The sequence below is a fragment of the Amblyomma mixtum genome, chromosome 8, assembly GCF_055824585.1.
Source record: "Amblyomma mixtum isolate Tamu chromosome 8, ASM5582458v1, whole genome shotgun sequence".
NCBI classification, from domain to species: Eukaryota; Metazoa; Arthropoda; class Arachnida; order Ixodida; family Ixodidae; genus Amblyomma; species Amblyomma mixtum.
In genome coordinates this window covers 24,069,329-24,082,784 of record NC_143019.1, presented here as the reverse complement: position 1 = coordinate 24,082,784, position 13,456 = coordinate 24,069,329, and the positions used below count along the sequence as shown (strand labels likewise).

Sequence of the window (13,456 nt, the reverse complement as noted above, 5' to 3'; positions counted from 1 at the left end):
AACCAATAGGAAGCGAATAGTCACTCTACTCACAGAGCTAACCCCCTCTAAAATCAGGCGTATAGCATCGGCAATAGTCATCGTTTCGCTCTCTGTTGGCTCCTCCCCGCCGTCTTCTGCATAGCTGGTCATTTGATTCGTTATAGTTTCTTTTTTGTTATTGTTGACTGGTCATGAAAAGTGTTTAGACTGACGTTTGCCTTTTTACCGACGTTTCATTGTTTCTTCATTGCTATAATCGATAGGTTATGGGATGTGGACTTTTATTGGACTACACTTGTCCGAAGGCGTTCGAACGCCTGCGTGTAGGAACTGAATGTCGAAGAAAAAAGCGGCCTCCTCTGTGTAGCGGGTTCCTGACCGGATATACACAGCGAAATAGAAATTGATGGCATTGCACTAAAGTATTACTCTACAGCCTAACTCTCTCTCATCGCTTGGTTGTTTATTAGAGGTCAGTGAGCACGATTCCTAAACTTTCAATTCAGCCTGCCTTCGAAACGTTCCCGTCGGGTGCCATCTATACTGTACAGCTCGTTATTATCAGTGATGCCAGCATTGTGCTTTGTCTCAGCTGATGGACGGTTTCACCATATAGCGTTCCCTGTTTACCAGGTAGCGTAAACGGCGCCGACTATATATCGGAGTAATTAAAGGGTGTCGATATCCTAGGTGTACAGTTGTACACCTCCAGCGTTATTTATTTTTTTTTGTCGATCCGCAAGTGCTTCCGTGTCGTCTCCCCTGCAGTCAGAACGATAAAGGTGCTGGGTATCTGAATAAATAAGCAAATTACAAACCGAGTAGCACGTACGTGCTCAACCCTTCGAAACGAACGTAGGGTGGCCAACTGGATTCAGAGCACTAACCTTTTAACTGAAGATTTGCCTTCGCTAAGAAGCGATCGTTATTGAGACGGCAGAGGTCGTTGACCGGCGCCCAAGTCGTCTCTGTACCGAGTCGGTCCAGCGCAAGCGGAAAATTTACTGAGCGATTTCAAAAACTTCGCATTTATTTTTTTGCTTCCTGGCTTGTATATTCCTTTCTTTTTTTATCTTGTTGGAAGTTGTTTTCAACTTTCGCCTGCTCTCCTCGGTTACTTTTATTTTATTCCTCAGCTTTTTCTTTGTTTCTGACGATCGCCAGAGGAAAAGCGTCCGTCGCCTGTATGCGCAGTTGGCGTCGGGCGACCTTTTTATAGCCTGCCTCGTAAAGGTCACTCTTTTCCCCGTATGCGCCTGGCAGCCGGGTTTTTGAGTTTCCGCGTCTGCGCTGCACGTCCTGTAGTCTGGCTTTTTTGGTCCCGTAATTTCAGCCGTATCGTCGTTTTCTTTTCTTTCTTCCCCTCGCCTACTGAGTAGCGCCGGACGCATATGTATCGCCGGTGTCGGTGACCTGCGGAATGTCGCGCTTTAGAATTAATGAGTCTTTTGCATTCGGTGTTTTTCTTTGCATTTTCGTCTTTTTGAGTCGGTAATACCGACAGAGTTTCAGCGATTTGGTCCGAATTTAATGAGAGGCTGAGACACTTGAGATACTCTACGTTTCTACTTATGCATCGGTACTATTAGCCCGTTTCGTGTGACTCCTCTGATGCGGGGGTTATTTTACTCCATCTCTGGGGAGTAAAATAGCGCATTTAATGTGCCTCATGGGCTTAATATATTCATATTGGAAGGTACAGCGCAAAAGAGACGCATGACGTACAGAAAGAGGACACAGACGAGCGCTGACTCGCAGCTAATATTTTATTAGGAAAATTGCACATTTTATACGACTCAGTCATGTGATAACAAGGCGAGAGCACTTGCGTAGGCACATTGCAAGTGGAAAAAAAGACCTCTATCACCGCACTAAACCTTACCGATCATAATTACCCCCCCCCCCCCCCCCCCCCCCCACCCTCTCCTTTGAACTTAAAGACAAGATTCGGAATTATCAAAGAACGAGACCTCTGAATTGACTCGCGTAACAGAAGGTTGGCTTACGCACTGCGATTGTCTTTTTCGGATGAAGTAAGCCTCCTTCAGTTCTCTTGTTGTTTCACCTTTGTGCCTAAACGAAATCCTTGTGTTGGCAACCAAAGGGTGACAAGACTTTCTGTTCTTATTTCTTTTTCTTTTAGTCTTTTCCACATTCGCGACAGTGCTCTTTCAAGTGGGAGTAGCTTGTATCGGAGAGGGATCTGAGATGATCTCGCAGACCAGTGTTTATGCATCTTCCGGTTTGCCCTATGTATGGTTCGTGGCACAAGAGAGGAAACTCGTATACTACGGCGCATGCGCATTCCACCATTCGCGACCTGTACGGTACCTGGTTTAATGTGTGGCCTATTTACTTCTCTCCAGGTGATTAAGGCGGTTTATTTCACCTTAGCGGAAGAATTGTCGATGGCATTTAATATACCTTCACCGTACTACTTCACCAAAGGAGGGTTAAGGGTTAGGTAAATTATGTCTCAAACAAGAACAGCTAAAGGAATGATTATACAGCTTACACTGACCTATGCCTGACTATGCGGATACACGTACGAATATTCGAAAGCAGCAAACTGCGTTGTTTTTGTTTGCTAGTCTGAGATCTGATGTATACTAACCGCAATTAGCCCTTTGTAATTAAAACCTTTACAATGTCCAGTGAGTTGACTTGATTACCTCGTTGCCACTTTGAGTTCTTAATTCTATACGCGGTGCTGCGCTCCAAAGCTCTCAGTCAACTTCCTTGCAGTCGTAAGCTTATTTTATAAACGCAACGTTTTTTTTTGTTTGTTTACCTCGGTTTTGTTTACATGCGCCTTCTTTTGAAAGAAGGCTCATGTTCTGCAAAACAGCGTTCTTTGGCTTGGCTGCCTATTCTTGCTTCCAGCTAGGGTTTCTTTTCTGTGGTATTTTAATTACACAGCGTTGTTGAGTTGTTTTTTTTTTTTGTAGATGTCTTTATACCTTTGGCCTTTCTTCGTATTTTCTTTGTGGCAGTTCTCATTTTTTCTTTACGTCATTATTTTTTTTATCTTCCACTGTAATACAGCATGGTCTTTTCGGCCTGCTCTGCTGAAGGCGTCCGTGGCGTTGTCCACGTCCCGCGTCACGTATACGCCGTTAAGAGTCGAATAAAGATTACAGCGGGTATCAGTTTGCTTACCGCCGTTGCCATTACCTCTTTGCCGTTGCGAGTGTTCCGCATTTACCGGCACATGCAACCGGGCTTTAGGCAATTATGACGAGCTTAATTTGCATAGGCCGCCGATATATGATGTATCTGAAAGATACGCCAAACAGCAGGAAACGAGCCTGCGCGAACAACTGCCAGTGGCGACATCTGTGCGCCGATCTTTGTACCCGCGAGTTATATCTTTTTTGTTTTTACTTAGCGTTACTATAATGGTGATTTGGGCTGAACTGGAGAGCTTCACTTATTCCTGCTTCGCCGGGCCCGGAGCTGCGGTTCGCCTGTCTTGTCGCTAACTAGAATTTGCTTTTGAACCGTCTGCGTAGTAAGGACACCGCCCTTTACGCGAACCTATACTGCCGCCGTCTGAAGAAGCGAAATGCTAACGCGGCGGAATTCGAAAGAATAAACAAATACAGGTTAAAAAGAAACAAAAAAAGCGGGGCGCAGTTCGGTATTTCCACTTCCGGAAATGGGCACCGCACTTGCGTTTAATCATAGCATTTTAATTTTGCTCAACTAAGGTCTCCCTTTCCCTTTTTTAAGCGGATACGACGCTTAGCTAAACCGGCATTTTCGCGCCCTGCGATTAAAGTTCATGCCAATTTCTTATGTTTCCTGGCTTAGACCTCATGAACTCCTCATTACTGCTCGAGGCTGGATGCCAAAATGAAAAGGCATAGTGTTTTTGTTGTTGTTGTGGAGAATGAAGCGTGGAGTCGCCATGTTTAAAAAAACAAAAATAATAGGGATCCTATAGGGCGTCTGGTGGCGGGAAGCGGAAGGGATGTGCGCTGACCGGAAGAGGAAGGGTAGAGGGAGAGAAGGGAGTGCGTGCGCTCCAGCGCGTCTCGTCTGTTCTTCCGGTTCCGGTCGGCCACCCCAGCCCGGATCAATGTTCTCTCATCCCGCGACGGCTGGTCGAGATGCGTCGACTGTAATGGGGGAGAGAGGGGAGAAGCGAGTTGGGGTCGTAGGGTTGAAGGTACCTCTCCTCCTCCTTCCCTTCCTTCCAGCCGCACAATTTGCTGGGAGAGTGAAAAGCGGGTTCGAGGTACGGGCTCTGTGAGCTTACCGCCCGTGCATGATATTGTGTCGAAGGGAAAACGGGATGAGGCTCGAAGATTGGCCCTATTGCACGGGAGTGGTTGGAGGGAAGGCGGGAAAGTGGGGTGTGCAAATCTATATGCGCGGCGATTTTCGCTAGTGATCGTCATTGGCAGCCCGCCGCCTTTGGACAGTGATTTGTACGATTGTACCTCCACCCCCCCCCCCCCTCCCCACCCTTCCATGCACCCGCATCGGGTCGTTATCCTTTTTTTTTTTGAGGGGAGTAATCGGACGCGGTTCGGCGGGCTTTTAATTGATTCCTGCGTGTAGGTGTGCACGGTAAAGGGTGCCGCACGGGCTGCTTTCTTTTTGTGATTTTTTATCTTTTTGGAGCGAGCCGGCATTTCAGATGAGTCGTGTACGCACTGATGGAAGCGAATTGTTTTAGATCGCTCCGTGGCAGGCGATTCTCTTTCTTGTTGTCGTTCTCCAGGACGAGTAGTTGGCTAATTAACGCTTTCATTCTGTTCATAAATGAGTACTGAAATCAGCGTCGCTGGTTCGTGTGCCACGAACCTTTAATTTGTAAGTCTTCCCCCTCCCCTTTCATTTCCCCCCCTTTTGATAGACTATGAAAGAGAAAAGAAAATTGCTCCATTTTGCGTTCCTTCCGAATCTTATTCATTGTAACGTGCTCTGAAGCTTGCATCTTGCTTTGGTTCGTTGTTTTTTGGTCGCTTAATTTATCTGCATTTGCTATGAATAAAGTTGCAGAGTATGAGAAGATGTACGCGATATGATATGAGAAAGGATGGGCAGGGAATATGAACAGTGCGACAGTGATAGTCACACAAGCCGTTCCTTGCTCAAGCAGCACACGTGTGCACGATGCACATTTACTGGCCGTCGCCGAAGTTTTGCATGTGTCCTCGCGACACAAAATTATCGATGCACACACACACACGCACGCACTCTGTGAATGTTGTATTTTGTATGTCCACAAGCGCTTAGCCAGAACCATTGTTTCGTCTCCCAATTTTCCGCAGCACTGTGTTATTTGAATAGCCGACTGAAAAGGGAAAGGAAGATGCTTAGCTTATGTGTGAAACTGACACGCTGAGTGCGTGTGGAACAATTTCCCGAATAGGGAAGTGTGCAGGTCTCTGCGCGGTGCCCCGTTGCTTTGTGAGGTGTTAGCTGAGGACAAAGGGAGGAACTGCTACCGTGGGGAAATGTCATTATTTGGGCTCGAGGTGGAGACGCGAGATTAAATATTCAGGCCGGGAGCGTATATCATGCATCCCTAATAAGTTGGCGCCGTATATTATATCCCCTCTACTCTTCTGCATTGCGAGAATGTGAAAAAAAGGGAACATAAGGGTCTTCGAAGTGATACGAAATTGCGCTCCTTTCGGGGTGAGGGGGGAAGGAGTAGAAAGGGATATTTGTTCTGAAAGGGTGGTTAGGGGGAGATTCGCGTAGCTATGGTGTCCCTAAATGGGGAGCAGCCCTGGGCATGCCATTCTGCTGTAGTTTCTGACTGTAAGCTTTTACTCTGCTGAAGCTATTGTTCTTAACTTCTTTTGTTAGAGTTCAGCTAAGAGCGTTGTCGACACGCATTGGAGACTGTGAATTGAAGGAATTTCATGCTCTTTCATCTCGGAGCTAGAAGCATGCGATCTTTTAGACCCCAAGAGAAGCGAGGTACGCTCCTTTAAACTTTATCAAAGCAAATCCTATCACATGCCGCTCCTTAAAAAAAACCTAAAGGCAGTAGCCAAGAGAGGGCGTGACAGGAAAGGATCTTGGAGGCAGCACATGTGAATAAAAAGACAATCTTGTTTTGCACGCTCAGCGAAAACCGCGTTTGCGCCAGGCGGCGTCTGCACAGTCTTGTTCCTAATAGGGAGACGCCCTTTTCGCATTTGTTCAATGCGTCCGAAAGGGTGGCGGCGTTCGAGAGAGGAGCGAGCGCAACCCGCTAGCTATGGGCTAAAGAATGGCGTGTTTGGGGGAAGGGCGGAAGTTACGTTTTAGGGAGAGTCTTTGAAAGGAGTGTGAGGTTTGTGCGGGCGGCTTCTAGGGAGCATTCCCTCGCATTGTGGATGATGAGAAGGAAGGGAAGAGGGCAGCGATCGCGTGATGCTGGAAAGGGATGAACCAGAAGAGGAGGAAGCAGTGCAGAGAGGAGGGAGAGGAGGATAGACGCATGCGTTCATTCACCGCTCGCCGCGCCACCGCTCTTCTTTCGAGGCCTGACGGGATTTAGGGAGGCGCGCCACCGGCTCCGCGGAGCCGCCGTCGCTGGATGCTGCTCCCGATGGGGAGGAGGGAAGGAAAAGGGGAAGATGGGGAGGAGAGGGCAGCTCGCGGAAAAGCCGCCGCCGTTCTCTTCCTTCCCTTCAATTTCCTCCCGCTTTTTTTGAGGAACGAAGGCGGCTTCCGCAGGCTGTGCTGGTACGGCCGTGCTTTCATCCTCTGCTGCATTTCCCCTTTCTTTCGTTCTTCCCCTGACCCGCCGTGGCCCCCAGCCGTTTCTTCCTTCCTCAATCTTCCCTCGCCTTCCCCACTTCCTCCCTTTTTCCCCCTCCTCCTTCTGCTCCGGTATTTCTGGCTCAGTCTGGCGCGCGGCGGTTCTGCACGCATGTGTGCGGCGATCTGACCGTTGCCCAACGTGTGAGGCCACTCCCTTCGTCCGATCTCGTCCGCTTCTTGCCGTCGCCGCCGTGCCGAGTGTGATGCAACTGCAGTGCTGTACTGCGGCTGTTCTTCTGTGATGTCCGCTCCCGCCGCAACACGTCGTGGTCAGGCGCGACGGCAGTAGCAGCAGCAGCAGCCCGCGGCGTCTCTACATATCCTGCTTCTTGTAATGACGACCGCCATCATGCGACGACGTCATCCGACTGCGACTGTGTGCGCCGAGTTTCCGTGATTGTGCAGCGTCCGTGCATTCTAGCGTTACCCTTTTTTTTTTGCCCCGTGTAGGGGTTAAGTAGTCTCGCACGAAGGACTGGAATTCGGGAAGAGTCGGCCATGCTTTTCGTCACTGCGGCGCCGCTGGTGCGTGTTGCAAAATCGTCTGCTGCGCCGAAGTGTCCTCTTTGAAGAAACCCTCGGCCTGCTTTTCTCTCGCACTGGGAGTGGCGCTTTCCCGCATGCTTTTGTCTCTCATTGTTCACTTGTTGCGCAAGCTGTGCTGAAAAAGAAGCGTCCAAATTGTGTACTCTCTACAGCTTTCCCGTGAACTCTCGAACGCAGTCGCCCGTGACGTCAACGTCGTCTGGACCTCCTCTCATCACCGACGTCTGCTTTTGAGATCCATAGAAAGGCCGTCGTCTGCTGCTGCGGACTTTTTCCGGCACACACTGGGCCATTACTTGTCGGAGCTGCTGGGGACGTCTAGCTTTCTTTTTTTCTTTTGCTGGGAGTGTGTGCGCGTGTGGATTGTTCGAGACTAATTGGGAGTGGCCAAGTTGGGGAAGTGGACTTTGCGAGGCTTTCGACTCTTTCGGGAGCCTTCCCCATTTTTGTTCCCGCCATCCTTGCTCTACGAGCTTGCTTTGCGGTCCTTGACTGGCCGGACACACGTAAGCCCGCGCGGCTTCCCGGGCTGTCGATGGGCGTGGCCGGTCATTTTTTCTTCCCTGGTTCCCCACCTTTGGCTCCCGTTTTGGGGATTCGGGCTTGACGAAGGCGTGGTCTTTTGAGAGTGCACCCAGGACGGGGACTTTCGCACGTCGTAGTTCTGGCTCGTAGTGCCACTTCAGACCTGTTGATGGGGTTTATTTGACTGTATGTCAGCCCCGTTGTAAACTGTCACTTTTCCTTTGCTGTTGCATCCTGCCCGATTATTTTGGCTGATAAGTGAGGTTACTTTTACCCAAGCCATTGCTTCAAACAAGCAGTAATTTGTTCGCTGAGGCGTTGCAGGTTGTTCTTTCGTGTGCGAAGACAACGCACTTGAGGCTCCGGTGAACCCCACTGTCTGGCATTCGCGGTCACGTGGTTTGTGACGTCACTGGTGCCGCTATCGCGCGGGCTTGCATGTTTGAGATAGCGGTCTGTTGAATAAACTTCATTGTGTCGCATCAGCTAGCGGTCTCTGCGCACAGTTCGATTAATAGGAAGTGGATACTTCGCGAATCATGTTCAAAATACAAAATCCGCTGAAGTACAAGTGTTGACGGCAGATAAAGGCTTCTAGAAGTGCAGTGGAATGTCTGGCTCGCCAGTGACGGCAGAGGCAGTGTTTCTGAGTCTTCATTGAGGCCTCACGGCTCGACTTGAGCTTGTTAAAACTGGACTTCAGCGTCCAGTTTGAGCCGGTCAGCAAAGCGACTTGACCGAAGGTGCGAAATTTCCTCCAGAGAGGGAGAGCGATTTGTCCTGGGAAAACAATAAGCGGTGAAGAATGGAATGAAGGCTGTTTTTTTTTTTCGTGTTACGTTCTGCTTGAGCCATTGTTCTTGACTGATTGTCTTCGCATATACGACTCAAGTTTCGAGCGCTGTTTTGTAGAGTCGGCGGTTTCGGAAGAACTTGGAGAACATCGCACCTCCGTCTCGGTTGCCTTCTGGACGACTTGCATGCACTGAGGCTGCTTTCGTTGCTGTTCTGCTGTGAAATGAATTATTCGACCGGAGCTTTGCCGGTTCCTGTACTGGTGGTGAATCTTATTCTGTGCCGTTGTGAAAGGTGTTTTTTATCCTGTTAAATACTGTGGTTAACCTGCTCGAAAAAGATACCCGTCGTGGTCATCAGTTAACTCCAGACCTGCCTGTTCGTACGTCGCGGGCTTTTCTGCTGCTGCGCGCACCGTTCTGCGCATGCGCACACGACGTCGCCGGACGGCCAATCCTCCTCTAGCCCGTTGTGTCGGCCAACTTTGGTGTGCAGTCACCGTAGTTGCGTAGACAGTTACCTGCAGTTCGCTGACTGTTGAAAGCCAATCTTCTAGTGTGTGTGTGTGTGTTGTGCGCGCTCGCGCTTGTGCTTTCCGGGAGTTATCGTGTGCGCGTGTCGACTCGTCCGGTGCTTAGGAGGAGCGTCGCATGTTCTGCTGCCCCATGGTTCTGACGACGGGCACCGATTCGTTAAGCCGACGCCACAGCGTCCCCGACGGGTGAGTTGGAAGACCGCGGCGGGAACTGCGGGAATACGAGCGCCGTGCATTGCTTACTGCTTTTAAACCTGATATATTGTTTTCAACCGAAACATCCCCCCCCCCCCCCTCAAAGAAAACAAACAAAAAATCTCGGATACACGTGCGAAACGTACCGTGAAATCTTTACAGAATACTGATTCACGAAGTATGTAGTCTATGTATTCTGTAGAGCTTATCTTCTCCCTCGGCTATACTACATCCTCCTCTCCTTCATCTTTCCGTTCTTGAAGGGTCACCTGTATAGCATGCGTATAACTTATCTTTCTATATACCTAACCGCGATCATGTATGCAGTGTGCGACTTCAGAGGCATGTGGTGCTTGTAGTGTTGAGCCGCCGCGATGGCTCAGTGGTTATGGTGCTCGGCTGCTGACCCGAAAGACGCGGGTTCGATCCCGGCTGCGGCGGTTGAATTTCTTTGGAGGAGAAATTCTAGAGGCCCGTGTATACTGTGCGATGTCAGTGCACGTTACAGAACCCCAGGTGGTCGAAATTTCCGGAGCCCTTCACTACGGCGTCTCTCATAGCCTTAGTCGCTTTGGGACGTTAAACCCCATAAAACCATAAAACCAAACAAAGGGTCACCTGTATAGCATGCATGCGTATAACTTATCTTTCTATACCTAAACACGATCATACATGCAATGTGCGGCTTGAGAGACTTGTGTGGTGTTTGTAGTGTTGTTCGGACTAGCTTGGACGGGAGCTGTTCGTTACTGGGGCGAGCTGTGCAGTGCGGATGCAAATGTGGGGGAAAATGTTGTATCCAGGCCCTATGGAAGCGCATTTCTGCGTTGAGGGCGCTTAGTGATTTCAATAAGAACGCGTGTCTGTTCACACAAACCCCCTCCCCCTATTCTTACACTTCTCACAGAAGGTGCACTCTTAGTAAATTCCTGTCTCGTCGGCACCTGTACGAATGCGCAGAGAGTATACCCGGTTGGCCAGGCATGCATCTATACACTAGTGAGTCCTTCTGCCGTTGGGATATGGCGGCGGTACAAGGAAACAGGTTGCATGAAGGGGGCGTGGGAGCCTCGCGTCGTTCGCTGAACCCTGTAGCTGCACAGTTTGCACGAAAATGAGTTAAAGCGAGCACGAAGAAAGAGAAATAATCGCGCCGCAACGGAGGACGACTCCAGTATCTCTCCTGGACGTCCTCAACCGCGAGCGAGAGTCGGTGGTGCGTGACGCGAGGCGGCAGCACTCTGCGTGCCGACGAGAAAGTCTCACGACGCCAGGTGCGCGACTGCAGTCGTCGTTTTTCAGGCTGGTTTGGTCCTCCCTGTGTCTCGCGATGGTTGTTCTCACCAGCACAGGGAAGGCATCGGCGATTGCGCAGGAAAGCGCTTCGCGGGGACGCATTCTCGTGTTCGAAGGTTTCCTTAGTGCGCCGGCATTGTTTCGCGCTCGGAATTCGCCTACCCGAGGAAAAGACGCGGCCATGCGTCCGCGTCTCTTCCGTCTCGCCGTCAGATGGCAGGAGCAGCGTTTTGCTGTCGTTTCTCACGGACAGAGGAATAGCGAACATTGCTATAGTGACTGTTGAAAGCAAAAAAGAAAAAATAATGGAGGGGTTTTAATGTGCGAAAGCATGTCTTTAGCCTGGTTGGCTCATGGTTTTGCTTTTTCGGCACGTCTGGTGACAATATTGGTTCAATAATGGTATTAGTTGATGAAATGTGTGTGCGTAGTCCGTGTGTGTGACAATGTGTGTATTTCATACCATTCCGGAAAGGTACCCTGACGAAAAAAAAAATTGCCAATGCACTTTGGCAACTAAAGTGTTGAGAGGAGAAAGCCGAGGACACTATGCGGTGACGACTTGAGGTGGATGTGAAGCCACACCGTTCCCGTGGCTATATCGATACCCAAATTATACATCTTTCGGGGATCTCAAGTGTTAATTACGCTTAATTACACATTTTCCCATCTAATTTGGCACAAATCCGACGTTTTTCCGGCAATTCTGTGACAATTTTCACTATGCCGTGACAACTTCCGGTGGATGTGATGCCACACCGTTCCCGGGGCTATATAGATACCCAAATTATACATCTTTCGGAGATCTTATGTGTTAATTACGATTAATTACACATTTTTCTATCTAATTTGACACAAATCCGACGTTCTTGCGACCATTCTGTGACAATTTTCACTATGGCGTGACGACTTCCGGTGGATGTGTCGTCACACCGTTCCCGTGGCTATATCGACGTCCGCGCTATTTCAACGCAATTTCGTCATTTTTGCCTATAATTAACCAATTAATCTACAGTCATCAAACTTGGCTTCTAGACTCATTTTTTCCTCCTCTATCCGATGCAACCATTAGTTTTTTTCTGTGTTTTTTAGTTGCCGAGTTAAACGCGTGTGACACGCTTTGTTAACGGACGACATTATGAGCCATTAAAGTCTTTCGCCTTAAAAGGAAGCTTTCGTTGGGCTCGACCGTGTAAAGCATTTGGTTTTCACTGTGTCGTCCTCTGTCGCCGCCTCTGGAAACAACGCGGGACGTTTCTGAACTTCATCCCCCCGCAGCGCGACATCATGAAACTGCGGCGTCGCTGGGCAAACAGCAGGAATGCGCTTACGAACTGCGCGCGCGCCGGATCCCTTTCCAAGGTTGCCGTCGCCCGCTTATCCGGCTTTGCCCTTGGGCTCGGCTGCCGAGAGGCGAAGCCCGCTCGCCGCAGCTGCTGAGCGGGGGCTCTTTGCCGCGGGGTTTCTAATTTGTTTTTTTGCTCGCGCATGAGAGATGTTTTTGCCTTTAGCTCTTGATTTTAGGGCTGTTTACGAACTGCGTAGAGGGAAACTGGATTTAGTCTTATTTTTTTCTGCATTGGGAGTACTGCGGGGCAAAAAGAATAAAAGAAAGTGTTATGGAAAATTTGCAATTCAAGTGATGCGGAATAGTAAGTGTTGAGAGAACAAACAAAACGAACTAAACAAAAACAATGTCTGCCGTCTGGTGTTTGCCCATGACTTTGCTGGCTGGAAAAGGGGAACAGACAGGAAACGTAAACGTCGCCACATTGCCCTTATAAAAATGTTCTGTAGACCTATAGATTCTATTGCCTGTTTATAGGTATTTCTATTTGTCTGTTCATAGTCTATAGAATGTCTATAGACAAGTCTACTGAGAGTGCGTGGCCTGAAATCTATAGTGTCCATGGGCTGTCTATAGCACTTTTATTGCCAGTCTATAGGATTTGAGTATAGAAAGTCTATAGACTATAGACCAGTCTATGGAAAGTCTGCAGACTTTCTAAAGATTTTTTAGGGTTGAAAAGCCTTCGCTTTTTTCAAGTCTCGCTACGACGGTGTATTTATGCGTAGCTGTAGTGGGCTTTTTCCGATGCATAGGGATGTGATCGGGCTTTCTTCCTTCGTATCGCTCATACTGATGATATATGGGAAAAGTGAAACTGTGCTAAAATAAGCTTTACGGTGTCCATATTACAAGTTGCGTGCGGCTGATGTGTATCGTACCAGGTTGGTACACGTGTACTCGGTGAGCTGCAGCTTTCGAGTGTGGCGAAGAGATCAAAGAAAGGAAGGTGTCGTGTAGGCTGTTGACGGGGCTTTTGTGTTGACTTTAGTCCCCATATTTTTTTTGTTCGTCACTTCGGTCTTCCCTACCTGTTTTCTCTCAGTGCTGGTGGCTTAGGGCACTGCCTGCCTAATATACAATTCCCTGGCTATAAAAATCTTGAACGGGCCCGGCGATTACTTCGTTATAGCCACTGTTGAATGAGTTTTCAAGGGGAATTGACATTGCTTCGTTATATCCATTATTTCGTTATACACGGTTTCGTTATAACGAGTTTCGACATGTGTATAAATCGGCAGAATGGCGGCATTGAATTCAGCACTTCAGGGCTCCTGCGTATGCGCCTTTGTGTCCCAGTCTACGCGATGGCATTGTAGATACCGCATGAGATCATCATACATAGAATCAGAAGAAGCATGCTTCTCCCGTCGCTCCACGACAGGTCATGATGAATTAGGGAACATTAAGGGACTGTTGACTCTCCCGAACACCTGTCCCTCTCTTTTTTTGGGTGTGGGTCC

At 48.9% G+C, this 13,456-nt stretch overlaps 1 protein-coding gene across 3 annotated transcripts in view; it reads left to right on the top strand.

The window, feature by feature from the left end:
- ena (ENAH actin regulator enabled) overlaps positions 1-13,456 on the top strand; it is a 116,102-nt gene that overhangs the window by 35,985 nt on the left and 66,661 nt on the right. Inside the window, exon 1 of one of the 3 annotated variants that reach the window (XM_089556829.1) lies at positions 9,216-9,340. The exons of the other annotated variants lie outside the window; for them this stretch is intronic. Within the exon in view, the coding sequence (XP_089412955.1) occupies positions 9,270-9,340 (71 nt within the window). The 5' untranslated portion in view covers positions 9,216-9,269. Of the gene's footprint in view, positions 1-9,215; positions 9,341-13,456 lie in introns of those variants that run through there. 3 annotated transcript variants of the gene reach the window in all.